This window comes from Protopterus annectens, chromosome 2.part2, assembly GCF_019279795.1.
Source record: "Protopterus annectens isolate FY-2018-M chromosome 2.part2, PAN1.0, whole genome shotgun sequence".
Classification (NCBI taxonomy): domain Eukaryota; kingdom Metazoa; phylum Chordata; order Ceratodontiformes; family Protopteridae; genus Protopterus; species Protopterus annectens.
In genome coordinates, this window is record NC_056730.1 from 571,197,955 (window position 1) to 571,225,634 (window position 27,680).

General features: G+C 44.8%; 1 protein-coding gene across 1 annotated transcript in view; it reads right to left on the reverse strand.

The window, feature by feature from the left end:
• The window catches only part of ACTR6 (actin related protein 6), a 462,768-nt gene that overhangs the window by 7,347 nt on the left and 427,741 nt on the right, over positions 1 to 27,680 (reverse strand). The window contains exon 8 of the mRNA XM_044064452.1: positions 5,969 to 6,140. Within this exon, the coding sequence (XP_043920387.1) occupies positions 5,969 to 6,140 (172 nt within the window). The remainder of the gene's footprint in view (positions 1 to 5,968; positions 6,141 to 27,680) is intronic.

The window sequence follows — 27,680 nt, forward strand, 5'->3', positions numbered from 1 at the left end:
TTTGTCCCTTTGGGGGGGAGGGGGGAGAAAAATTTGCACTGAACCTGTCTGCCAGTATGTTGGCAATGTCTGTGGGTTCAGTGTATTTTTTGTCATCCTGGACTAACTCTGTGCATATCTGGGAGTTTCCACTCAGGTTTCTAACATAACTAAAGAAAGCCTTGTGATTATCTTTAGTGTCTTGTGCAATTTTTCTCTCAAAGTTGGCCTTGGATGATTTTATGAGTGATCGTAGTTTTTTGCTAGTACTGATCAGAGATGCCTTCCCTTTTATGGATTTTGCTGTATCATGTAGTAGCTTCCTCCTTCTGTTGTATAGCTTATTAATGGCTGGGGTCCACCAGACAGGAAGCCTGCCTTTGGGGGAATGGATCTTGGTTTTATTTGGGATTGCATGAGCCATGCATTCCTGTAGGTGTCCATAGAATGCGTTTATAAAGGATTCAGCAGAGTGGGCTGTGGTTTCCACTAGCCCAAGGGCCTTGAAGGATTCCACTTCGGTCTTAAGAAGCGTGAAGTCGGCTTTTGAGAAGTTCTTCACTGTGGTCTTCTGTGCTGGGGGTGGGGGCGGGATGTGGATTTTCAGGGAGATTAATTTATGGTCCGATCTTACCAACGAGGGGTATACTTCAGGTATGTAGCATTGTGTCCCCATGTTTGTGATGATCAGGTCTAACATGTTTTCCCCTCTTGTGGGAGAGGTGACTAGTTGTTCCATAGCATTTGAATTTATGAATTCTAGGAACCTTTGGGCTAGGGTATTGGGGCTTGAGTAATGCTCCCAGTCTATGTTTGGGTAGTTGAAGTCCCCCAAAATGATGGTGTTTGGAGAGACCTTCATATTCTCCAGTGTCTTTAGGAAGGCCGAGTGGGGTTCCTGAGTTTGAGAAGGTGGTCTGTAGCATGCTACAAACTGGAGGGCGGTTTTGCCCACTGTTAGTTGCACATGGATGGTCTCCGATGCTTTGTGCATTGCCACTAACCTAGAGGTGTGGGTATCCTTGATGAATATGGATACTCCTCCTCCTTTTGTGGTTTGGTCCAAGTTCTGAGGCCGAAAAGCATGATATGATGTATAACCTGGCAGTGCTGGGGTGCTCTCTGGAGCCTTGAACCAGGTTTCAGTCACTGCACAGACATCGATGTTCTCCATACTGAGGAGGGCTTTGAGAGCGTGCATCTTGAGGTTTAGACTTCTGGCGTTGAGCAGCATTACCCTTAGTTTCTTTTTACTTGTGTTTTTTAGGGAGGTGGGTTTGTCTTTTGAGCCTTGCCTAAAAAAGGCACTATGGGGGTGGCAACAGCCTTTGCCAATGTCCGAAAGCCCAGGGGTGACAGGTGCGAGCCGTCCATTGTGAAGCAGCGTGGCTTGTCGAGCATGTCATCCCAAGCAGACAGACATTGGATCCCCTTAAAATGACACCAATACTTAAGCCAACTGTTAAAATTGATCATTTTGTCTTTGTACTGTGGCATTATTCTTGGTGAGGGTAAGATGCTGCTCAAGGTCAGGGTCATACCGGCCTGGGCTACATAATCAGAGAGCTCCTCTATGTCTCTTTTCATGTAGTCCAGGGAGGTACGTCTCAAGTCATTCACACCAGCATGGACAATGACTGAGTCATATTTGTACCTGCTTTGGACTGTACTTGAGTGCTTGTGTTATGTGGCGGATTCTAGCGCCCGACAGGCAGCTTACTGTGACCTTTTCTTTGTTCAGCCTGGTGAGCGGGATGTCAGTGTATCTGACTATAGAGTCACCTATTACAAGTGTGTCAGGTATGTTGTTTAGCCTTAAGGGCTGTGACTGTTTGGCACACTGACTTTGTGAATTATGTGTTGCCTGTGTTTTGTTTTGAGGTAGTGGTTGCTTGGATGTCTGCTTTGGAGGTCTCTGTTGCTTTGGTAGATTTTTATTTAGTGCCTCTGAGTATGTTTCTGTGTGTTTATGTGTTTGGTTTGCAGTTGTGGTAGGTCTATGTGAGACTGGATTTGTGGTGTGTGTGGTTTCCTTCTCCTCCTGATTGGTTATGCCAGTACTGAGTCGAGAGAGCTCAGCCTCCAGTTTGGCTATATGGTTGCATCTCTCACATATATTTGTATTTTTTGGGAGGAGGAGAGGGTTGTCTGTGTACATGAGGCAGTTGTAACATTGCTTCAAGATTCCCAGATTCACCAACTGAATTGGAGAGGAAGCCAGAAACTGTCCCTTTGGCATGCTAGAATAGTTTAAGGAACTGCTATGAAACTGAATCAGAAAGGACCTATAAGGGATAGGGTACTCAATGAGATTTTTAGGAGGATGTAGTGCTTTTTTTAGATAAAAAGTGCTTACCTTATACAAAATGCCTATAGGAGCAAGTGTGGGGTATTTACATTGAGAATATAATGCTTTGCTTGAGAGTTACAGCAGTTCTAAGGGAAAAAATAAAGAGCAGACTTTGTGGAGCCGGGAACAGTTTAAACCTGATTAAGCGGTGCTGCCCGATGCTGCGCTATGCGCAAATTTGCACTAAAGCGGGCTTTATAGCAGGGGGTTAGAAAGAGCTAGGAAATGGCCCAAAACGGCCAATAAGCTACAAGTTACAGGGCTGGAACCACTCCTTTAAGGACAGATAGGCTGCTCAGAGCTCCCCACTCCCACTGGTGAACAAAGAACCTTCCTCCTATCCAAACAGGGATATGGGCAACACAGGAACTATGACACAGCCCAGAGATCAGCAATACCTGAAGACTGGACTATTCTAGTTCAGTAAAGGCAGGAAACAAGGATATTTTTTTGTGTTTTTTTTTTTTTTTTTTTACAAAGTAGCAGAAAATAGATACAGCAACATATACCATGACCAGATTTCATTAAGTGCGTTACTTAAACTTAAATCAGCCTATTTTTTATAGGTGAATATGGGATTTATAGAGATTTAGTTAAGAATTTGAATGTTTTATATATATATATATATATATATATATATATATATATATATATATATATATATATATGTGTGTGTGTGTGTGTGTCTGTGTGTGTGTGTGTGTGTGTGTGTGTATATATATATATATATATATATATATATATATATATATATATATATATATATATATATATATATATTTTTTAATTAGAGACATACATATGTTTTGGCTAGGTTTTTAAATTGTTAATGTGGAACTTGGCTCATTACGTCTTTCTATTTGGCATTAGTTAACCAATCTGGTAGAAGCAGCTAGTATTTAATGGCTGATTATTGTTCTTGTTTTATTCAGATGAAGTCCAATTTACGGGGACGAAAGCGCTCAATAAAACTAACTTTGGCCATTAGAGTTGTTTTTCCAGTTGTCCGACTTCTTGCTGTGGTTTTTAATGAGTAATGTATGTAAATGGAAAAAAATGTTAGTATGGTTTGTTTTCTGTTCTGTTATTACATGTTTGCCTGTAACTTAAATGATAATTTCATACAGGTGTTCAAAAAGCTGAAAAATGGTTCAAAAGTTTATTTTACCTGAAGTGGGTCCTTTCAAAGGAAACCCTTGCTGCAGATACTACATTTCAGTTCATGGTTTGACTAATGTGAAGCCTGTACCATGTCCTTGGACAATTAGTATATGGAAAGCAGGCTTCCTTTCAGTACACTGTGCCAATAAAACTTAACCACTAAGTATAGATGACTCACTGGGGTAGTTTTAACAGAGATGAAGCCTCAACTGTGGCCTATATGACCTGAGACTGACAAGTGATTACTGAACTGGAGAAACCCCATCGAGACAGCAGAGGCCACTGCATTAATAATACCCAGTGGAAATCTTGTCTTGAAGCCAGGCAGCACAAAGACCAAACATGTTTATGCTGGCCTGCCAAGCAGTGTATTATCTTACAGCCAGGTTTTGGCACATGCACGGAAGCGTGCATGTCACTGGACCACTACTGCTGGCCCTGACTCTGTGGTATCAACATCAGGATGGTGAGGAGGGGGGATTAACTTGTGCTCAGGTAGAAAAAAAGAAGTTATGTTCTTACCTGCGTTCATATTGGTTGTGTCTCTCTTTCTTCCTTCTTTCTTCTTGATGGGTGGGGGCAGAGCCTCCAGGCAGCTAATCCTCTAAGCTCGAGAGTTGGTTCACCGGCTGAGACTCCCCTATATCCCCAGCTAGGCCCAGCCTATAATAGTAATAGAATAATTAGTAACAAAACACCTCTATAAATAAGGGAGAAGAAGGTGACCTACATCCTGATCCGGGAAATATGCGACGAGCATATACCTAAAGTACAGAGGTGGTTAATTTATACAAGGGAAATCAAAGATGTTAGCCATCTGGATAATGATACCTTTGAAACTGAAGTCCCTTTCTGCCTTCATAGGAGACAAACAGCTGGTCAGATTTTCTGAATTGTTTGTTCTGTCAAAATAATACCTCAATTGACGATGAACATCCAGGCAGTGTAATTTTTATTCAGTCCCTATTGGAATATTCTGGAAAAAAAGACAGGGAGGTCAATGCCTTTGATTTAGATTTGGCATCAAGTTCTGTAAACTAAGGCCGAGAGGTTGGTAAGGATACCCTGTGTGGAAGATTTATGGGAAGCTATCAAAATATCTCGACTCGAGGAGATAATTGAGAAGCCTGGCTAAGGTTGGAACTGGGAACACCAAGCAGTGAGGTTCAGAGGGGGGAGAGAGAGAGCTGACCACGATGCTGTGAGCCGACTGATGGACTGGTCCAGATGCCACGTGGGTCCAGATGCCCAATTGATGTAGAAAGGGGAACCACACCTGTCGAGGCCAGTAAGGAGCAATGAGGATCAATGAATGGCAACGAGGGATCAATGAGGCCTTCTGACGATAGAGGAGAGTGGGAAGGAGGGAAATGCATACAGGGAGGAAGTGCATACAAGAAGTAGGCGTCTCTGCTGGTTTGGCCTGTATCTCTGCTGGTTGGCCTCTTCTCTACTTGCTGTTTTGGGAAAAGAACCTTGAGTAGATTCGGATCCTTTCTGGTGGTCTGCTGGCTGAATTACTCTTTTTTTTTTGCAGTTTTTGGATTCCGCTGGCCAATTCCTCTGCTTCAGGATCTCTAGAATGTCTGCAAAGGAGACATCTTCAGAAGAGGGAGGGGGGGAGATCATCATCTCCCTGTGTCAGATGTGATGGTGATGGACTCAGGTGAGTCAATGTGTTTCCTCGCTCAACAGAGTCGGAGGAAATATATTGATGGGACAGGGCAGGCATCGACTGATGAGTGGGGCTCCTGAGCATCTGGGCCAGTGCCTCGGACTTCCTGTCTAGTTTTAGCAAAAAATAAACTACTAACTAGGGTTTTAATTAGAAAAATAAACACACACCACTAGGGAAGGAAGAAGGCCTGAAGGAAGGGGGAAGAAAGCAAGTTCTTGTGGGGGAAAAAACACAAGAATGAAGGCGAGATAGACAACTTAACATCCTCCATTTCTTCAAGGATGACAGCTACAATCCCTAACCTTCACCTCTTGCTACTAGTGTCCTCAGACGCTGGGGAGGATGGAGGAACAGGCAATAAAGATAATCATCCAGGTTTCAAACTTTAAAGAACAGAGGTAATTATGAATTAATTTGAAAAGTTCTGGTCATCATTTTGCAATCAGGCATAAGGCTGCTAGGTGCAAGGTTTTTAAATTTGTCCTGCTCTACTCATCCCAAAGTTATTTTCATGGAGCTTTTTGGGTATACTACAAGAAAGGCTTGCAGTTACAGCAACTAGATCCCTTTCTATTCCCTTTCATGAAGGAAACCATCGAGGTAAAAGGATTCAATAAAATGAGTCCCACAAAATAACAAGTACAAGATTGGCAAGTTCAGATCAGAAGGGAGCACAAAGGTAGAAGGAATGTGGCAAGTACGAGGGGGGAAAATAACATTATTCAGTGACTTCACTCTTGCTCCAAATGTCAGCCTAGTTCTAACACACCTTCTTATCCTCCAAGATTGTATTCCCTTACCTTCAGGCAAATTTTGAATTGAAAAAACAACTGCTTCTGGAATTCCCATCTCCTGAATACCGATGTCTGAAGGATGGAATACTATTTCTGGAACTGCAAATCTCTCATTCGTCAGACGCAAAATCTGTTCACCAGTCTTGTACTTGCCACTAAACACCATCTCTTCTCTTGGCTAAAGACACAATCAAAATGTGAAAACAAACATGTTAGACTATGATAGCTTTGCACTTTACATTACTAAAAGCATACTTCCTACAAATTTTGAAAAATCAAACTATTGTACCAATAACATTATTGCTTAAAGCAATCACATATTTAAGGCCACCAATTTCAAGACACAGTGGGTACCTGTGGATGCATTATACACAGTACAGTGCAGTATGCTCTAAAGCATGAAAATGTCACACTCACTTCTGCTGATGACAGCTCTTCATGGTGCACACCTTTACTATCCATAAATCACACATGATTTAGTCTCTGGATTATAGACAATTTAAAACGTCCCAGTTAAATGTTTTATAATTGCAACTCCACCATGATTCTGCTGTTCCCAACTACCATAGCAGTGAATCACCAATACAGCTAATTCTTAGGTTTATAGGTAGTTATTAGGCATGCCATCCAGGAGACCATTAAGGAGTAAAGTCCAAATTCCCAACTGCCCCAAAGCACTCTCTGGTTACATAGGTTCATAGGTGATTACTAGGCTAATGGCACAAGAGCCTTTACAAGCTTAGCAAATAATGCCCAGGATATGACAATATATATCTTAATTCCCCAGATATGAGATGGGACACCCTTGGGAGTTGGGAGCCCTTAGTCATTTTACAGACTGCCTCTGTCCATAAGGGACTTGGGCAGTACCCTGGGAGTGAATGTACGGTTCCCCATTGATTTATCCAAATTCTTTCTGAAGAGAGTGAGGGGTGGCCTTTGTTTTACAAAGCTGGGGAAGTTTATTCCATAGACAAAGTAGCCTTTGGAACACGAATCTGTCTTGGCAGCAAGTTCTGTCACAGTCACAAAGTTCAGGTCCATGGAATGCATAACCCTCATATAATTTTTCTTGCTAGTATGTAATATTTTCATCAGGGCTGTATCAGACAATGCCTTGTAGGTCAGGCATAAGTCACTTCTCAATAAACTATATGAGAAGGAGTAAAGAAATAGGGCCTTTAGTCAGTCTGCACAAGAAATGTGTCTTACTCTTTGTATCTGTTTAGTGAGAAACTTCTGGGGCCACTACAACTGGTGTGCCCAGGTAGGTACACTGAGATGGGAGCACTGTACTTGATTGTGGGCCTGACAAGAGCCAAGGACAATGGCACTATGACTTCCTTTGAACCCAATGCCATGCCTTTACTTGTAAGTTGAGCTACACAGAAGGATTTCCTCAATACCGTAAGCTACCTGGCGGTAAAAGTTTAGGTTACTATCTATCTGTTTTCCTAGGTCTCTCACCACTGGGTCTACACTTTAAGGGGTGTGCTATCAATATTATAATTTGCAAATGATATCTGATTTACCAGGAGGTATGATTACACATTTTTTAGCATTCAGTCTCAGACAATGGTTTTAGCACCAGCCGTTTGTCAATTGTGGGCCTGTTTGGAGGATGTCGACATCATTTGGGTATTCAATTACTCCCAGCTTACAGCCTTCAGTAAATTTGGTGATGCCCCCAACGTTAGCCCTCATTTCAAAGAAGTATACATAAACCAGGAGGTGCCCAACACCGAGCCCTTTGGGACACCACTAAGAAGTTTCTATCAGAAGTGCATTTACCTATTTGGACAACGTGTCCTGTCAGTGAGTCAGTTTGCTATCCATCTGATGATATAGGGGATCATGCCTAACTCAGTAAGTTTATCTATTATCCCCAAGTGGGGGAACTGTGTTGAAGGCTTTGGCCAGGTCTAGATAAGCGGTGTGTACCATTTTACCCTCACCAATGGCCCTGGTGACTTTCTTGAAGAAGTCTACCACAGTGAGCAGGCAAGACCTCCCCTTGACAAAGTCAAATTGGGTCTAGTCCAGAGTTTGTAAAGTTTCTATGTCATTATTGACCAGGCCCATGATAATTCTCCCCACGGCCCTACAGATAAGATGGGTCAAGCTTATGGGTCTGCAGTTCCCATGGGTCACTTGATGGGCCCCTCTTGTGCAGAGAGACAATGACTGTAGTCCTCAATTCCTCTGGTGCAAGGCCTGTCCGAAGGCTGTGGTTAAAGACGGTTTTTACTAGCCCTTATAGATTCTGTTTTAAGCTACTTAAGTGGCATCTTGGAATGTTTCCAGGACCCAAGGAGGCTATGTTTTTGGCTTTAACGAGTGCAGTAAGGATCTTTTCACTTGTAATGACTGGTAGGGAGGTGGCTGTGGGCATTTCTTTGGGTGTGGTCAGAGGTGATGTGGGGGAAGAGTTTGAACTGAACCTATCAGTCAGCAGATTTGCTATAGTTTCAGGATAGTGTCAAGTGTCACTGTTCATAATTAACTTGGCACACTGCTAAGAGTTTCCTCTAAGACATTTATACCTCTAGTTGAGAAACTACGTAGCTGTTCTAGGGTTTTTGTGTTGATGAATTCCAAAAGCCTCTGAGCAAGTGAATTATGGGCCGTATAAGTTTCCCAGTTTATGGAGGGGTAGTTTTTAAACAACTTCACCATGCACAATCTTAAGTATTTGCTGCTACCTTTTGCTGGGGAGCCGGAAAAGAAAAGGAACCTCTGGACTGACTGTGACCCGGTTGATCCACCAACAGTTCTTTCTTCACAAAATTAAAGAGAGGGATTTGAAATGACAAAGGACGACAGTATTGAGCCCAAACTAATCTGAGGTACCAGTGAAACTTATTCATGTGAAACCTGGTATATGGTATCATTTGGATTGTGGATACAGTGAACCACAGGACTGTCAAGAGGAATGAAAACAATTATTCAGAAGTCAATGATTTTGTCAGTAAAGGATCCCTAAATTCTGAGCTTGGTTTGTACTATTATTTCTTCTTTGAAAAGTTCTTACCCATTTGCTAAGAATGCTTTTGTGATTTGTAAAAGAATGGTCCAGATTTGGAGGAGTAGTTCCTCTGAAACTCAAGGATAGGGAAGAAGAGTATCCAATAGCTCCTTTATCAGTTCCCGTTGAAGTCTCATAAAATGTGCCATAAAGTTCAAGGACCTGAGCGCAAAGGTCGATGAAGCATATACGAGCTTCCCGAACATATCTATCATTCTAGACTCTTTGATAGGTGGAGGGATAGTAGGACTTTTGTCAGCAAGTTCCTTTTTAGTGGCTGCTGCAACCACCATGGCATCTACTGGTATCCCTTTATCCTAATGTTGGTGAGTCTCAGGAGCTGACAAAATGCAGTCTGGTCTCTTGGGGATTCCTCAGTGGAATCTGGTATCTTCCAAGGCTGCTGTGCAATCAATTTAATTAGATCGCCAGCAGGGGGAGAAGAGGTAGATGGTGGAGCATGGAAAGCCTGCAGGTATACCGATTTCTCTGAGGAAGGCTGATGGGAAGTCCAGGCACCCCTCTGTTTCAGAATTTCTAATGTGTCTCCAAATGAGACATCTTCCGGGAGTGACCTTGGAAAACCTTCCCCTTCATCAAAATCGGCATCTTCTGTGTAAGACTCTTAAGGAGAGTCCAAGTGCTTCTGCTTGCACTTCCTCTTCAGGGGCACCTCCTCAGTGGGATGGGCTGTGGAGGTGTCTGAAGATGACAAAACCACCATGGTTGAATCCTGAAGTTTCAGTGTCTGCTGTCCCGGGACATAGGCTTGAGGTTGATCTGGGTGAGGGGAAGAACAGGTATGTTGGTCCAATGAGAGTGGCACCGACTGTGAGCCCACAGTGGACAAAGTCCTCTCTATGGCCTGGAAAGAAGCACCTGTCCCATACAGGAGAAGGATTCTGGAACTGAGGTAAGCTCCCTCGGAACCGTGGTCCCCTCCCGCATCGTGGAAGCAGTCTCCAAAGCCGGATTCGAGCTTACGTGTGCAGATGCCCCAAGGAGCACGGGACAGCTCTGACAACACCAGAGTGGAACCACGCTCCCTGGAACAGACAGCAAAGCTTAGACCCAGAGAGGTCTCCGGATCTGACTAAACCGAACAGCTCAAGGTTGTTACAGGTGCAGGAGATCTGATACAGTTGGAACCAGGACTGTCAGAGCCGGGAACTCCGAAGGCTCAGTTGAGGTCAGAGGAGGAAAAAAAAACAGGGGAAGAGATGGGTAATGTTCCAGAGCCAGGAAGACTAGGACCAGAGGAAGCAGATAATCCCCTCGGTACCAGGAGCTGGAACACCAGCCTCAAAACATCAGATTCTGTAAGGCTCTTGGTGGAATGGACCAAAGAGACCAACAGGTATTGAGGCTTTTCCAAGAAAGGGCTTGGAGGTCAGTCTGTAAAAGGGTCTAAAGATGGGGAATATTTTGTTTGGCACCTACACCGACTACAGGGGCCTTTTTAAGCCTAATCATGTAAATAAAAACTCGTTCGGTTCTGAAACACATTGAATCAAAGAGTAAAGAGGCACCAAAATAACTGTATCCTTAACAATAGTCGGTGCTGAAACAGTCAAAGCAGAGCTTGGAACCAAGGGTTTAAGCAGTTTCCCATTAGGTTCCGTGGAAACTATGGGAACCGAGGAAGTTTTAGACAACTTAGTCGGTTGTGCCAATGAGACTGTCAGAACCGACCAGCTCCTCTTCTTAGATCCTTCCTGTTTACCGGAAGAGGAAGAGGAAGAAGGGGAGCTAACATCAAATTTAGATTTAGCAGATATGGTCTCATCAAAGTCAGATTTAATAAGGCCTTTTAGGAAAAACGTATTCTTTCTTTCCATAAGGGCCTGGCGACTAAAACCATGACAAATAGCACAGTCTTCTTCAAGCGCATCGGTCCCGAGCAGTTGGCACAGTGTGTCCATCAGAGTTTGGCAATTTTCTTTCACACGTCTGGCAACTTCTGAAACCAGAAGTACCCTTGGCCTTTTCCGCCATAACAAAGAAAACACATGCGCATGCACACACACACACACACACACACACACACACACACACACACACACACACACACACACACACACACACACACAGATGAAAGATAAATTTAAGATTTTATATAGTTGGTCAGAAAGAACATACTAACAATGGTAGTGAAGATTTACTGTAAAGGTAAGTAGAAGAGTGGGTAAAGGAAAAATGCCAACAATGGCACGTAAGAATTACCACTGAGGTAGGAAAATGAAAGAAGGAGGGACTACCAACAATGGTAGTGACAGAACAACACAAAGTATTAAGGGAGAAGCCTAGAGAGAAGCAAGGTAAGCTAAATAGCAATAGAAAGATAACTAATAAACCTTTGAAGGAAAACACTTATACTTTAAAGAAAAGACTTCACTCAAGAGCTGACCGGAAAAACCGTGTCTGGCACTAAAAGCAACAAACAAGATCTGAGGTAATTCTGAGAGGAGCATTATGGGCAAAGTTGAGCTTGACAGTTTTTGGAAGGCACGAGCTGGAATAACGGCCGAGTCAGTTCCGAGATACAGAGCCAAACCCACAGTCAAAGATTAAGTGAAAACTGACAACATCAGATCAACTGTTTAAAGCCTTGTAAAAGAAGTTATGTACTCATCATAATGTTCCATGTTTGTAGTCCATCTCAACCTTTCATTCTTACATATGGGATTGGAGCCGATCCTCGGCTCTGACTCAGCCTATTTACAAGCTGGAAGACTTCTGGTTGGCTCGTGGCTAGGTAGGTATCCCATGGTGCACCAGTACAATCCCCAGATCTTGTTTGCTGCTAACTAGGAGAAATAATAACATCATACAGAAAGAAGCCAATACTAAAAGGTCTCCATAAATAATAAAATTTTTCTATCTCCAGGTACTTCCAGGACGGGGGTAGGAGGGCGGGTTCGTAAGAATGAAGGGTGAGATGGACTATAAACATGGAATGTTATGATGAGTACATAACTTCTTTATGTTCTGTAGTCCTATCTCACCTTCATTCTTACATATGGGACAGTGTCCCTAGCTCCTTATTCTTGGGTGGCTCAAGGAAAAATACTCCTGCGTACCGTGGAACCAAAAGATGCTCTACCCCTGGAGGTTAAATCCAATTTGTAATGAGTAATAAAAGTGTGAGGGGTAGCCCACCTAGCTGCTGCACAAATATTATCAAGTGGGACCCTGGCTTGAAAGGCTGCAGAGGTAGACTGAGATCTGGTAGAATGAGCCTTGATTTTAAAGGGTAAAGGTCTACCCTCAGAATTGTAAACATAAACTATACAGCTAGAAATCCAATTAGAGAGAGTTACACTGGAAACTGGCAAGCCCAACCCGGATTCGGAAAAGGAAATGAATAATTGATCTGATTTTCTGATTTCTTTAGTCCAGTGCAAATAAAAACGTAACTGTCTATGGACATCCAGCTGGTGAAACCTGTACTCAGCTGCATTAGAGTGATTTGGAAAGAAAACCGGGAGTTTTATGGATTGCTTCAAAGTGGCATGAGAACAGACCTTGGGGACAAGGGAAGGATTAGTATGAAGGGACACCCTGTCTTTGTGAAAAATCAGATAAGGAGGTTTAACAGACAATGCTTGCAACTCTGACACCTGTCTGGCTGACGTGAGAGCCACCAAAAACAACATCTTCCAAGACAAAAATTTCAAAGAGGATAAATGAGAAGGCTCAAAGGGTGGAGAGGTTAATTTAGATAACACAAAATTTAAATCCCATGACGCCACAGGTTCTTGGACAAGGGGTCTTAAAGTGGCACCTTTAAGGAAGGCTTTGCACAACTTATGTGACATCAGATTAGAATCTGAAAAACCTAGATGAAAATTTGAAATCGCTGCCAATTGAACTCTGATAGTGGCAGAGGCAGATCGTTGGTGAAAAAGCTCAGAAAGGAATTCCAAAACCACTGGAATGGAGGCAGTGTAAGGGTCAACATTAATTTTCTCCGCCCAAATAGAGAATCTTCTCCATTTACTGGAATATAGTCTCCTAGTGGAAGGTTTATGAGAAGACATAAGGATATGAGTCACTGAGGGCAAGAAGTCGTGAAGCCTGACTAGGGAGAGAACTGGAGCAGCCACGCTGTCAAATTGAGGGTGTCTAAGGACGGGTGAAGTGAACCTGACATGTGAGTCAACAGGTCTGGAACTGGGTCCAGAATCCAAGGATAGTCTAGGAGAAGAGGCCTGAGGAAGGAGAACCAAACCTAACGAGGCCAGTAAGGAGCAATGAGGATCAGTTTGCTTCCCAGCCGTTTTGCTTTTTGAATAACCTTGAGAATGAGAGGAAAGGGAGGAAAAGCATACAAGAGACCCAGGGGCCAATTGTGAACAAGTGCATCTCTCGGTGACTCCCCCGGAGGGGGGATGAGGGAGAAGTAGCTGCTGCATTTGGCATTGATTGGGCTGGCAAAGAGATCGCAGCAAGGCTGTCCCCATCTGCGGAAAATCTGTTCCACTGTTTCCTGTTTCAGAGACCACTTGTGAGGCATCAGGACTGCCCAGCTGAGCTTGTCGGCTATCACGTTGGTTGTCCCTGGAATGTGCGTTGCCACCAGAAAACGTTGGGAAGATATCGCCCATTTCCAAACTCGCATGGCCTCTCGACAGAGTGGGTAAGATCTGGTTCCGCCCTATTTGTTGATATAGCATACTGCCGACATGTTGTCTGATTGTATTGCAATAGTCCCCAGAAGCAAGGTCGTGAAGTGCTTGCAACGCCAGGAGCGCCGTCCTCATCTCTAGAACGTTGATATGCAGGTGAGCCTCATGATCTTGCCATGTGCCCCACCCTATCTGTGAGGTATCTGTGGTCACAGTGGCAACGGGTTGGTGAGGAACAAATGAAGCGCCCGTGGTCAGCTGATTGGGTAATGTCCACCACAGGTGGTCCTTCTTGCAAGATTCTGTCAGCAGAATGTGATGAGATAATGGAAGGTGCTGAAAGAACTATTGGGACGACAGGAGCCACTGAAGAATTCTCATGTGTAATCTGGCTAGTGGCATTAACAGTATGGTGGAAGCTATGGTCCCTAGGAGCTGCAGAATAACCTTGGCCTTGACCTTTCGTAAGGGGAGAAGACGGTGAATTTGAAGAACCAGATTCTGTGCCCTTTCGGCAGGAAGACGAGCCACCATGTTTACTGTGTCTATCTCTGCACCTATAAAAATCACAGATTGAGAAAGCAATAAGGCAGATTTTTCCCAATTTATAGAAATTCCCAGCTGGGCACAATGCTGAATAGTATCGACCCTGTTCTGAAGAAGTAGATGCCTGGTGGGGCCAGACGTCCAGATACGGAAACACCTGGAATCCTCAAAGTGTCAGGTGAGCTGTCACTACTGCCATGCACTTGGTGAATACCCTGGGGGCTGTGGTGAGACCAAAGGGCAGAGCACGAAACTGGTAGTGACTGGCTCTCAGCTGGAAGCGTAGATGACTACTTGACACCCTGTCAATTTTTATGTGGTAGTAAGCGTCTTGGAGATCTATTGAGCACATCCAATTGTCTTTCCCTAACAGCAGGAGTATAGACTGCAGTGTTACCATCTGGAATTTGTCATCCTTTACTGATTCATTCAATCTGCTGAGGTCCAGAATGGGCCTCCAGTCCCCCGTACGTTTTGGCACTAAAAAGAATCTGGAGTAAGTTCCGGATCCTATTTGGTCTGCTGGGTCAGTTTGGATGACTCTTTTTGACAGCAACTTGTTGACCTCCACAGCTGCCTGATCCCTGTGATTGGGTGAACATCTGAGGTCTTCTTAGGGAGCAAAAGGTGGAAGAGAAAAGGGTATGACACAACCTCTGGCAATAATTCTTTGTACCCACTTGTCTTGAGTGATACCTAGCCAGGCTTCTGGACACAAAGAAATGCGACCCCTGACCGGTCCCAGAGAAGCACAGTCGGGCCCCACATCAGGAGCGCTGGTAAGGCCGGACCCGAAAGGAATCGCAACTTCCCTGGTATTGCGGACCGCCCCTGCCTCTAGGGCGACGTCTACCATTTCCTCCTCCTCCTCCTCTGAAGGAGGAGTCACCCTGTGCCTTACTGGAAAAACCTCTGGAACTTCTTGAACCACATCTTACCCCCCCCCCTCTGACCCTTAGGGTATGGTCTAGAGGGAACAGTAAAACGTACTCCCATGGCAAAGAGCGTTTTTCCTTCTTGCTCGTACTGGGTGAGAGTGTCCTTTATCTTGGATCCAAACAATGAGGAAACATCGAAGGGCGCATTGGTAAAGGTAGACAAACGGTTCCGCAAAGTTACACAAACGCATCCAGGAATGACGCCTTAGGGAAATTTCTGAAACCGCTGCTCTACTTGCTCCATCGGCTGCATACGAAATAAGCTGCATGGAAGAGATGACGATAGAGTTCAAGGTGGACAACTGGGCAGAAACCTTGTCAGGGACTCCCTCAGTACATGTACCTTGTAAAGAGTCTCCTAACTCTTTAAGGAGATCTCTCTGAAGCCTCATAAAGTGAGTAAGGTAATTCAGCGATCTAAGGGTAAATGCCGCTGAAGAAAAGATATGCCTCTTGTATCTGTCCATCGTTAGAGACTCCTTATTCGGCGGATGAACAGAAGGCGGCGGCTCAGCTAGCTCCTTCTTAGTGGTCGCCGCCACCACCGTAGCATCTACAGGAACACCTTTAGACAAAAAATATTTTCGTGGAGGGGAAGAAAGAAACTTGTTCAGTCTCCTGGGGACTGGCTCCACGGCATCAGGAGCATCCTACACCTTTCGACTAACTAAATCCATCAGTTCGTCAAACAGGTTGAGACCCGAAAGCCTTCAGGTACACCAACTCCTCATCAGAAGGGGTGACAGTGGGCCAGCTGCACCTCTAAGGATTTCCAGGATGTCTATGAAGGAGACATCATCAAAGGGTGACTTGGGGAACCCTTCTGACTCCTCGAGGTCAGTGTCAGAGGTCAAAGACTCATTCTGGGAGTCTATATTCTTCCTCTTACATGTCCTCTTCCATGGGGGCTCCTCAGAAGGACATTCCAGGGAGGTCTCGGAAGAGTGGGGCCACCAGCCGGTGGCTCCTGAGGCTGAGGGTCTCTGCTGTCTCTGGAGGGAGTAGGAGCTGAGACAGAAGTAGATGCTTTAGGAGGAAGAGTGCCGGTACCTGTGGTAGGAGCTGACAATTGGGACAGCACACTCATCATCTCGGATGCCGACCTCTCCGGCTCCGAGGAGACAGAGGATGCCGTCAGCTCCAGAGCCATCGGCTCTGAGATAGACGTAGGTTCCAAACTCACCCTAGCCGATGCGCCGAGTGGAAGACTTGGAACCGGATAAGTTCGGTTCCAAGCATCCCTGTCTAGCATGACCGGGGAGCTTCGGCCCCTAGAACACTACAGACGGTGCTGAAAGTGTCGGAGTAGAACTCAGCTCCGAAACAGCCACAGGGGGAGCTGGAGCCGAAGGTTCCACCAGTGGTATCAAGCACTCTGGCTCCGAAAGACTAGCATGGCTCGGAGGAGGAATGATCCCAAAGGGTTGAACGGACTTGAGTGGCTCCGGGACTGACTGGGTCGGAGCCAACAGCAATTTAGGCAAAGCAGACAACTTCAAAAGTCTCAGCACTACCCTCTCCACATCCTCTTCCGATAAACTCCTGGAAGACCTGAATGATAGAGTAGGAGAACAGGATCTCTGAGGTATCTGAGATTTCAATATCAAGGAGGCTGGTAGAGGATCCATAGACCGGCTCCGAAAAATATTCTCAGTGGTCGGCTCTGAAATACTTGGAACTGACCCTGCAATCACAACACTGCTTTCAGTCGGCACCAAGGTCTGTGGAGCCGATGAGACAGTGGACTTGTCAGATTTTGAGATCTTAAGAGATGGCTGCGAGACACCAACCGGTGCCGGGGAGGGCCTCTTAGAGGATTTAGACTTTCCTTTAGTGGATTTTGAAGATGAGGAAGAGCTAGACAAATCTTCCTCAAAGGAAGGTTTAAGAAGACCTTTTAGGATGAGCTTGTTCTTCCTTTCCTGCAACACCTTAGGACTGAAAGCATGGCAAAATAAACAGGTCTCCTGTAAATGGATGGCCCCTAAACAGTAAACGCAGTTACGGTGACCATCCGTTATAGACATTTTTTGAGAGCACTTAATACATTTCTTAAAGCCAGATGGCTTATGATCCTTACTCTCTTTAGACATTCTGCAGAAAGGACACATGCACACAGAGAAAAGGAAGAAAGAGGACTAGCCCTGCAGGAAGGAAAAAAACACCATGAGGACTAGGTCTTCTAACTTAAATAGGCCTAGCCCGGGCAACGAAGAAATTAGGTCTTCTAAATGAAACAGACTTTGAAAGTTATAGAAAGAATAAAGTATCACACTCTCAAACAGTAATCACATTAAAATGAGTGGGAATTCACAAGAAACTCAAGCTTATACCAAGAACTAACGTTCTGTTAATGATAGCAAATCCAACGATGCTAACAACAAGCTAATTTACGATGCTAATTAACAAGCGGGAAACCACCAAAAACTCTAGACTATCCTATTAACACACACAGTCTAACAGTGCGCAAAAGGCACCTAAAACTACTAATTCTATGAATAAACCAGCACACAGGATACCAAACTAAGCCAGAAAGGGGCCAAACGCCAAAAATTGCAACAAATGACGCAAGTATAAGCTAACTACACTAATAACAACTACGCTGATTAACCATAAACAGTAATAGTTTTAACTATTAAACTAAACAGAGCCAAGAAACTTTTGGTAAAAGTTGAAGTAAATGCAACACTTAGCCAGAGCCAAAGAGAAGCACAACCAAACTCGCTGATGTGGCAAACGAGATCTGGGGATTGTACTGGTGCACCATGGGATACCTACCTAGTCACGAGCCAACCAGAGGTCTTCCAGCTTATAAACAAGCAGAGTCGCAGCTGATCCCATATGTAAGAATGAAGGTGAGATAGGCCTACAGAACTTTAATCGTTACTCTTATAGGTTCATAGGTTCATACTAGGCTATCTGCCCGAGGGCATTTACAAGCCTAGCCCATCGCGCTTAGCTTAGGCCACCTTTAGCCACCCCCACTATATACATTATTTTCTGTGCCTCTGTCGAGCAGTCTGTCTGAGGTAATAATCCTGGGGTATCTGCCTAGGGTCATCATCCATCTCCCATCCATTGGTCAACAAGGCCCAGCAGGGCTCTGCCTCACATGTACCGGGATTTTGTTCCACAGCATCCACAGCATAGGAGTCTTTTATCTATCCCTCCAGCACGTCCTATTAGCGTGTCAAGGTTTAAGTCTCCCGCCCTTGTGGCTCTGATGGGATCTGTTTTTTGAGTGAAGCATATTCATCAAATCCTGGGTTTGACATGGCCTTGTATGTTAGGCAAGGTCACCTCTGAGCAAGCGATGGCGACTGAATAGAGCTGGAGTTCTTCTTTGAGTCGCAGCAGGTGCAGCATTGAGATACTTATTATCCTTTTGCTATTGACTTTGTGGCAGCTGCTGCAATGTGGGGTCAGATACATTCCGGGCTGGGCATTGTACTCAAATCATGGGTCTGATGAGTGATTTATTGTGATGATCTATGACCTCCCTGAGATGAGATGAACTTCCCTTCATGATGGGCAATGTAGAAGGTCTTCCACTACTTTTGGGCTTGAGTAGTGTCCCCAGCTATATTAGGGTAATTGAAGTCACCTATAGTATGATGGTGTTTGGTGATACATTTATCCCTAGTGTTTTCAGGAAGGCCATGTGAGGGTTCCTCCTGAGTTTGTGGTGGCCTGTAACATGCTACAATTTGCAGAGAGAGTCTTGCTATATGGTGCACCTGACCTGGATGGTCTCCGATGCATGCGTACCAGTCTTCCCAGTCTTGAGGTGTGGTGTCCTGATGAATATGGATATGATATGAAGAAAAATCTTAAAAATGACATGCCAAACATGTTATCTTTGTCTAAAGTAGCATCACGTAGTTTAGCTTTGACAACCAAAGCCAAACATACCTTCTGAGAACTTAACCAATGGCAGCTGCCCTAAAAGAAGCATCAGCATCAAAGCTTCATAGGTGTAATCGAGGCCACTGACTACAGGGGCTTTTTTAAGCTTAGCCATGCAACCTGGCAAGTTTTAATACCCCATGGTTATTTCAAGGGGTAAATGTAGGCCAGAGATTGTGTGATCAAGCATTTGCAGGCTGCCTCTGTCCATTACAGATATGGACGTCAGACCAGGGGTGAATTTATTCCCATCCTCTGGTCCAAGTTGATCTTGAATTGCATTAAGCTGGAAGCCTAGAAGTCTGCTTCACATGGATGGGAAGCCTGCTCCAAAGAAGGGGTAGTCTCTGAGACATATACCTGTCCTTTTGACATGTCCCATTTATGTTACAGGTGAGGCTTAGGTTCCAAAATTGGGTTATTCTTATGGTATTTGTATTATGGATATACAGCATGTCCATCAGACTGGGGTCCAAGGATGCCTTGTCAGCCAGGCATAGATAGCCCCTCAACAGTCTGTAGCTGACAGTACTGGGATAGGACTAGGAGTCAATCCAAAGGACATATTATTTTATGCCCCGTTATTCTTTTTGTGAGGAACTTCCATGGATGTTCCAGCTTTTGCACGTATTTGGCCAGATACATACCGAAGGGGCCACTGTACTCACAGACTGGTCAGGCGAAGGCAGTGTACTGTAGAACAATGACTTCCTTAGACCTAGATGCCATACCCTTGCTTATAAGTTGCGCAACATAGAATGATTTCATTACTGCAATTGACAAATGATAGTCAGAAGCCAGGTAATTGTCCGCATGCATCCCCAAATCCCTGACTACTAGGAGGCGAGTTATCAGTGCAGTAGTTTCAAGAGTTAGCCGACTTCTCAGAGGGTACTAGTATGCATTTTTTTTTTGGCACTGAGTTTAAGACAGTGGATATGACTCCAATTACTTGCATGTGTCAGTCCTTCATGGTGGGTATTAATGTCTTGAGGAGGTTATATGACTGCATGTAGTTTGCAATTGTCTTCAAACTTGCTCAGCCAGAGGGCCTTGAGGTTGGGCTTTTACTTCAGAGAAGCAGATGCCAAAAAAAGTGGACCCAGCACACAGCCAAGAGGAACTTCACTACGGACTAGCTTATTTGTGAAGGTGGACTCTCCTATCTTAACTTCTTGGGTCCTATCCATGATCCAGCTGTCTATCTAGCAAGTGAGATAGGGTTTTACACCCAGTTTCATTACTTATGTCTGCTATGCCAGTGATGGGTATTGTGATAAATGCCATGGCCAGGTCTAGATAAGCAGTATGCACTGTTCTTGAAGAAGTCCACCAGATCAAGAATTTATGACCTGCCCTTGACAAAACCATATTGGGTTGAATCCAGAGTCTGAAGATTTCTCATGCCACTGTTATGAATATTTTTTTTTCCATGACATTGGATATGAGACTAGTCAGACGTACAGGTCTGCAGTTACCAGGGTCCACACATATGGTCTGCTGTTGGGCAGAGGGATGACAGCTGCAGTTCTTCACTCACATGGCAAGAGGCCTATCTGGAAGCTATGGTCAAACAGTGATTCTACTAGTAATGAGCAGTTACACCTTTAGATTGTCTTGGGTTGGTTTTGCTATGTCAGGTTGGAATTGCCTAAAAAAAGGCACTATGGGTAGGACAATGTTTTAATCAATACTCAAAAGCCTAGAGGGCACAGGTGCAGACCATCCCTAGGAAAGCAGTGTGGTCTGTTGATCATATACTCCTATGCTGACAAATACTGTACCCCCTCAGAGTGACATCAAAAATTACACCAATTATTAAAGTCAATCATTTTCTGTTCATACTGTGGCATCATCTTTGACGAAGGTATAATACTGCTCAATGCTAGGCTCACACTGGTCTGGGACACTTCATGTCTCTCTTCATATAGTCTAGGGAGGTACATCTCAGATCATTTGCACACACATGAACTATTACGTACTGGTACTTTTGGTCCAATGACCTGAGTGCAAGAGTGACCTGGCAGAATCTGCCCCCCTAATAAACAAATGGTCAGGACTTTCTCCTTATTCAGCTTGGTGAGTGGAACATCCATGTGTCTCACAATGGAGTCTCCTATGACCAAAATATTGGGTTGTGTGGTGACTTGCTTTATATGCTTAGAAACTGAGGTTCAGTGAAATGTGGCTGCGTGTGTTGCAGTGGTTATTGCTTTGCTAAAATGATTTTGATGCTGCTGAAGATATCCATTGTAAGTGCAATGTCTGGGAGGTCTTTGGTGTTTAGGAAGATAACATTTAAGAGCCTCAGTTTTTGTGGGTCTGTGTGTCTGGTCCAAACTGTGTGTGGCGAGTATAGGGTGTGTATTAGCGACAACCTGATTAGTATTATGAGTGCTTGTATGCGAGAGCTTTGCCTCAAGTGACATTCTATAAAAACATCTAGCACATACCTTATCAGGTTAAGAATGAGTTGGTTGCTACACCACCTCAGGATGCCCATATGTACCAAGCTGACAGTGGAGAAAGCAAGAAAGTTGAAATCCATGGTTACAGGCCTTTTTTATATGATCGGAAGGTGGCTGTAAGATTACAGAGTAAAATCACACGTCTCTAATACAAAATTCCTGGAGCAGTGCTTGTGACTGAGCAAACTAGTTGCTCTTTGCTCAACTGAGTACTGGGGGAAGTTTTGAGAATAGTTTTAAAGGGAAAATGCCAATTCTAGGTGCCTGCATATTATACAGGGCACTGCTAAAACATGCTGCACAATGAGCAGCACTGCACAAATGCACAACATTTCTAGAAACAAATTAAACTGACCAAACAGACTAAATGGCCCTCTGGTCAATAAAAAACTGCACTTAAATCCATCTTGTGTGATTCCCAGCTCAGACAGAGCAGGCTACCTTTTATTGCCACTGGAATTCAGTCTCAAGTCTTCTTAATGTAAAACTACACTAATATAAGCCCAAAGTGAATACTAACAGGACAATCAAAAAAAACTAGCTAGAAACACACAGTAAATGACTACAAAGCAGAGAAACCAGTGGCAAGGTCAGTGAAAGGATAGCACAATATTAAAGCCAAGTACTCAAGAAACAAGGGCATGGAATCCAAATGTTTGTGAGTTCTGTTGAAATGAGCCATACCCACATTTAATGGAATACCTTGCTACTTGGGAGACTGAGCTGAGCATATCCTGTATAGAAGGCTCGCATGTTAGAGTCTGGAATGTTAAAAATCACTTTAGATGTATTATCAAAAATAGAAAGCATGTATATGGTCCCGTGTGTGTAACATTTAATGTTAAGTTGTCCATCTCGCCTTCGTTCTTGCTGTTTGGGTTCGGAGCCGAGACTCTGTCTTCTATAGCTTGAGAGCTGTTTACTGGCTCGAGGCTACCCCTTATCCCAGCATGCCCAGCGTCAGCTACCCAGATCTCATTTGCCGCTTCAGCTGCGAGGTTGCTTCATTACTGGCTCAGGCTTAGTATAGTTTTTGTCTATTAATATATTATTGTTTATTCTTGAAATGTTGTCAAGTATTGGTCATTTTTTGTACTAGATATATTCCTTTATCCCTCCCTTATCGCTTTCTTGTGTATTTGTTGGCCGTCGTTCCATAACTCGCAGGCCTTCTGTTTCCCTTGAACTCATTTAAATTAGAGAGTGTCCCCCCCATTAGGATAGCCGTTTAAATTAGAGGCTTTCCTTTCTGTTCCTTAACTGTAAAAAAAAAAAAAAAAAAAATGTTTCTTGTTTTTTATAGTATAGCTTTTTATTATTGTTGTTGTTACTATAATGTCTAAAGATACCAAGGTATCTGGCTTCAAAAAGTGTGACTCATGCTGTCAGAAAATGTCTCTGACAGATGGGCACACTAGTTGTGTATACTGTTTGGGCACTGTTCACCTGCAGGGCTCCTGCTCTATATGTCACGCCTTTAGTCCAAGGGTCCTGCAGGAGAGCAAAAACAAATTAATCCTTCGGGGATTATTGAAGCCTCAGGATTCTCCGGCTAAAAGTACTCATCCAGCGAAATCCCCTAAGTCGGTCAAGCCGTCGGCTCCACCTTCGGAGCCTAACTCCTTTACTGGACCAACCAAGTATGTCGGTGGCACCGACAAGACAACTCCTCCACCGGCTCCATCTGCTATTTCGGAGCAGTCTCGGAGCCATAAGAGACTGAGTTCTCCATCCTTAAAGTCCATCCACTCAGCACCTCAGTCACCTTTGTTACAGAGTGAACGTAGCCATCATTCTTCCCACTCCTCTCGATCCTCTAGATTATCGGATCATGATGTAGAGAGAGTAGCAAGTAGGTTGCTTAAGTCACAGGCACTGGCAAAAATTCTGTCCAGCCCACCTCAACAGGTATCGGCTCCAGCCGCCTCTATTTCTGTTCCTCCTCCGACTACATTTAGCTCGGAGCCGGAGATCATGGATCTGCAGGTAGTAGAACCATCGGCGCCGATCATCATCTCTCCTTCAGTTCCGACGTTGGCTCAGATTACCTCGATTATACCTTCTATCAAGGGGTCTGGGCGCCGAGGCTCTCTCGTCGTCTCCGAGGAGAGGGGTGACATTGGACCCTTGTCCGACCCCATTCTCCCCCTTGGAGCTTCAACACAGGTGAGCTCGGCTCCACCATCGGCCTCGAAGCTGTCACCCTCGATGCGGAGAAAGACTCTTGTTTCTTCAGAGCCAGAGCTTTCTCTGCCTAGAGGTTGGGACGCCTTCGAGGTCATCCGGAGTGTGCTGTCGCACAAAACAGCTCTACTGCCAGCTCCATCGGCTCCTCTCCCCGTGGTGTCTGTTCCAACCTCTACTCCTCCTCCAGACCCCAAGCGTTGGGAACCTATGCCCCAGAACACCCCATTGGGCGATTCCTCTTCTTCCGAAGCCTCCCCTGATCACTCAGAAGAGCCTCCCCAGAAGAAGAGGTGCAGGAGGAAGCACATAGACTCCCCTGAGTCTGTCACTTCAGATACAGACATAGATGAATCGGAAGGGTCCCCAACGTCCCCCTCTGAAGAGGTTTCCTTTTCGGACATCCTTGAAATGCTTACACAGAGGAGGGACTGGATTTCCCTAGCCCCTACCAAGGACGAGTCTGTATACCTGGACGCATTTGGTTCCCGACCTTCCACCTACTGGGTATCTCTTCCTTTCGATCTACTCATGTCTGTAGTGGCTCGAAAGGCTTGGTCAGCTCCAGATTCTGTGGAACCTACTCCGAGGAGACCAAACAAATTTATTACAGCCCCCCAGGACAAGCAATTCCTCTCCAAAGGTGTGCCCGTTGACGCCATGGTGGTAGCAGCAGCCACCAAGAAAGAGTTAGCAGAAACCTCTTCATCTGTTCATCCTCCGAACAAAGAGTCTTGGACGATGGACAGATATGGAAAGTGAATGTTTGCTTCAGCGACCTTTTCAATGAGGTCCCTGAACTATCTATGCCATTTTACACGTCTTCAAAGGGATCTCCTGAAAGAGCTTGGAGATACCCTTCAAGATCCTATAGCTGAGGGAGCACCAGCCAAAGTAGCTTCTCAGCTTGCGACTCTTAATTCCGTAGTCAACTCCTCCATGAGGCTGATTTCCTATGCAGCCGATGGAGTGAGCAGAGCCGCAGGGACAGGTGTGGCTCTTAGGAGACATGCTTGGATGTGGCTGTGTCAGTTTGCGGAACCCTTTCGAGCGTCTTTCACCAATACTCCCTTTGATGACTCCTTTCTCTTTGGGCCTCAGGTGAAAGACACACTGACCAGGTGTGAGCAGGAAGGCAAAACTCTCTCTGCCATGGGAGTCCGTTTTTCCACTTCTTCCAGACCTTATCCCAAGGGTCAGAAGAGCGGAAAGATGTGGTTCTGAAAATCCCACGGACCCTTGCCTGACACACGTGGTGATTTTACCCCAGGGGCAGAGGAGAAGCAGCAATAACAGACACCGCCCTCATGGCAGAGGGGGACCGCAAAACCAGGGTGACAGAGACGCCTTCTCGTTTCCACATGAGAATCCTTCAGTGGCTTCTTTTCACGCAGTGGTCTTTCCAGGAACTACCCATGTCTCACATGATCCTGATCACAGAAACATGCAAAAGGCACCTTTCTTGGTGGATGGTCTCCCCACTAGTAATTCAGGGCAGACCTTTCATACAACCCCCTCCGGTAGCCACAGTGACCACGGATGCCTCCCTGATAGGGTGGGGGGGGGGGCATTACCTAGGCAGGACAGTCCAAGGCACTTGGCAACCTCATGAGTACCATCTGCACATCAATGTCCTAGAAATGAGAGCGTTTCTCCTAGCGTTGCAAGCCCTTCAAGACTCTCTTCCTTCCGGGACCACTGCAATCCAAACGGACAACATGTCAGTGGTGTGGTACATCAACAAACAGGGCAGGACCAGGTCTTACCACTTGTGTCGAGAAGCACCCAGACTGTGGCAATGGGCGATTTACATTTTCTGATAGCAACGCACATCCCTGGGAAATCCAACGTCATAGCAGACAGGCTCAGCTGAGCTGTCCTCATGCCTCACAAGTGGTCTCTGAATCAGGAAGTTGCGGATCTTATCTTCCGCAAATGGGGACAGCCTTGCTGCGACCTATTTGCCACTCCTCTCAATAACAAATGCAGCAGCTACTTCTCCCTACTTCCTCTTCCAGGTTATATACCCAGAGATGCTCTAGTCCACGATTGGCCTCAGGGACACCTTTACGCTTTTCCCCTAATTCCAAGACTCATACAGAAAGCAAAATCGTTGGGTTGCAAAATGATCCTCATTGCCCCATATTGGCCTCAACAGATATGGTTCCCGTTCCTACACCTACACCTTCCAGATCAACCTTGGATTCTGGATCCAGTTCCAGATCTTCTGATTCACCAATCAGGCGGGTTGCACCAATCCCTTCAAACTCTCCAGCTCACAGCTTGGCTACTCCACTTCCAGCCTTAGCCAGGCTTTCCAGTATCTCCCCAGCAGTCCATGATATTATTGTTTCCTCACATAAGTCTACTACGAGGAAAACGTATGCTAGTAAATGGAAACGGTTTTCTTACTGGGCAGAATCTAGAAATTTGGATCCCTTCTCAGCCCCAGTCCATGAAATTCTTGAATTTCTAGCACAGCTTTTCAGTCTGGTGCGGCTTCCGCTACCATTAGAGTACAACTAGCTGCCAATTCTAATTTTCATATCGGTATGTTTAATTCTAGCATAATGTCTCATAAGCTCTGCAAGGCCTTTATGAAAGGAACATCTCTTTTTAGACCCCCCAGTTAGAGATCCTCCTCCTCTCCTTGGGATCTCAATTTATTTTTAGCTTCCTTAATTTTGCCTCCCTTTGAACCGGCGGCATCATGTCCTTTAAAATTTCTTTCTTGGAAGACACTTTTTCTGGTTGTTATCACTTCAGCTAGACGTGTCTCAGAACTTCAAGCACTATGTGTTCGTCCTCCTTACCTGGTGTTTCACAAGGACAGAGTTTCTCTGAGGACCAATCCATCCTTTATTCCTAAAGTCTGCTCAGAGAACAATTTAAATCAATCCATAGATCTCCCAGTTTTCTTTCCTAATCACAGCAACAAGGCAGAATACAAGCTCCACCAATTGGATGTACACAGGCAATTGCATTTTTTATCTCCATCAAACTAAGATACTAAGAAAGTCAGACCAGTTATTTCTTTCTTATGCTTTCAACAAACAAGGCCTTCCAGTTTCTAAAGTGACATTATTCAGATGGTTATCTGATACTATTGCCTTTATTTATCAGTTAAGAAATAAAGAGCTACCAGCTAAACCAAAAGGTCATTCCACTAGAGCATTAGCCACCTCTGTAGCTTTTCAGTCTAGCTTGCCCATAGACTCAATCTGTGCAGCTGCCACTTGGGCAAACCCTCACACTTTTATCTCTCATTACATGGTAGATATGGTGTCCCGGAGCAGAGCTTCCTTTGGTTCTACTGTCCTGAAGAGTCTGTTCCAATGAGCCACCCGGGATTGTAAGTACTAGGGAAGCTGTCCCAAACAGCAAGAACAAAGGCGAGATGGACAACTTAACATAAAGAAGTTATGTACCTACCATAATGTTTCATGTTAGTTGTCTTCATCTCAGCTTCCTTCTTGCGTCCCTCACTCCTTCCCCCTTCCTAGAGGATTGTGAGGATTTCCCTTTTGTTTTCACTGGCTGAGCATCTTTTATTACTTCACATGCCAGGTAATTTACAACTCTTCCCTTGTTTAGGTGTACTGGACATCCAGTTTTTAGGAACTGGTTACTCTACTTATGTCTAGTGTGTGCTATCACAAACGAGATCTGGGTGGCTGACGCTGGGCATGCTGGGATAAGGGGTAGCCTCAAGCCAGTAAACAACTCTCGAGCTATAGAAGATGACCAAGTCGGAGCCGAGGATCGGCTCCGAACCCAAACAGCAAGAAGGAAGGCGAGATGAAGACAACTAACATGGAGCGTTATGGTAGGTACGAGGGTGGCTTAATGGCTAAGGTGTTTGCCTTACAAACACAAGGTGCAGGGTTTGAGTCTCACTATGAACTATGAACTCCTTTTTTATTTACCAGGAAATTTCGACTGGATGCAGGTCCTTTTTCAGCGGATGCCCAGGGAGAAAAGCTCCACATCATGTACATGATAAACAGAGATACAAAGTTGCAG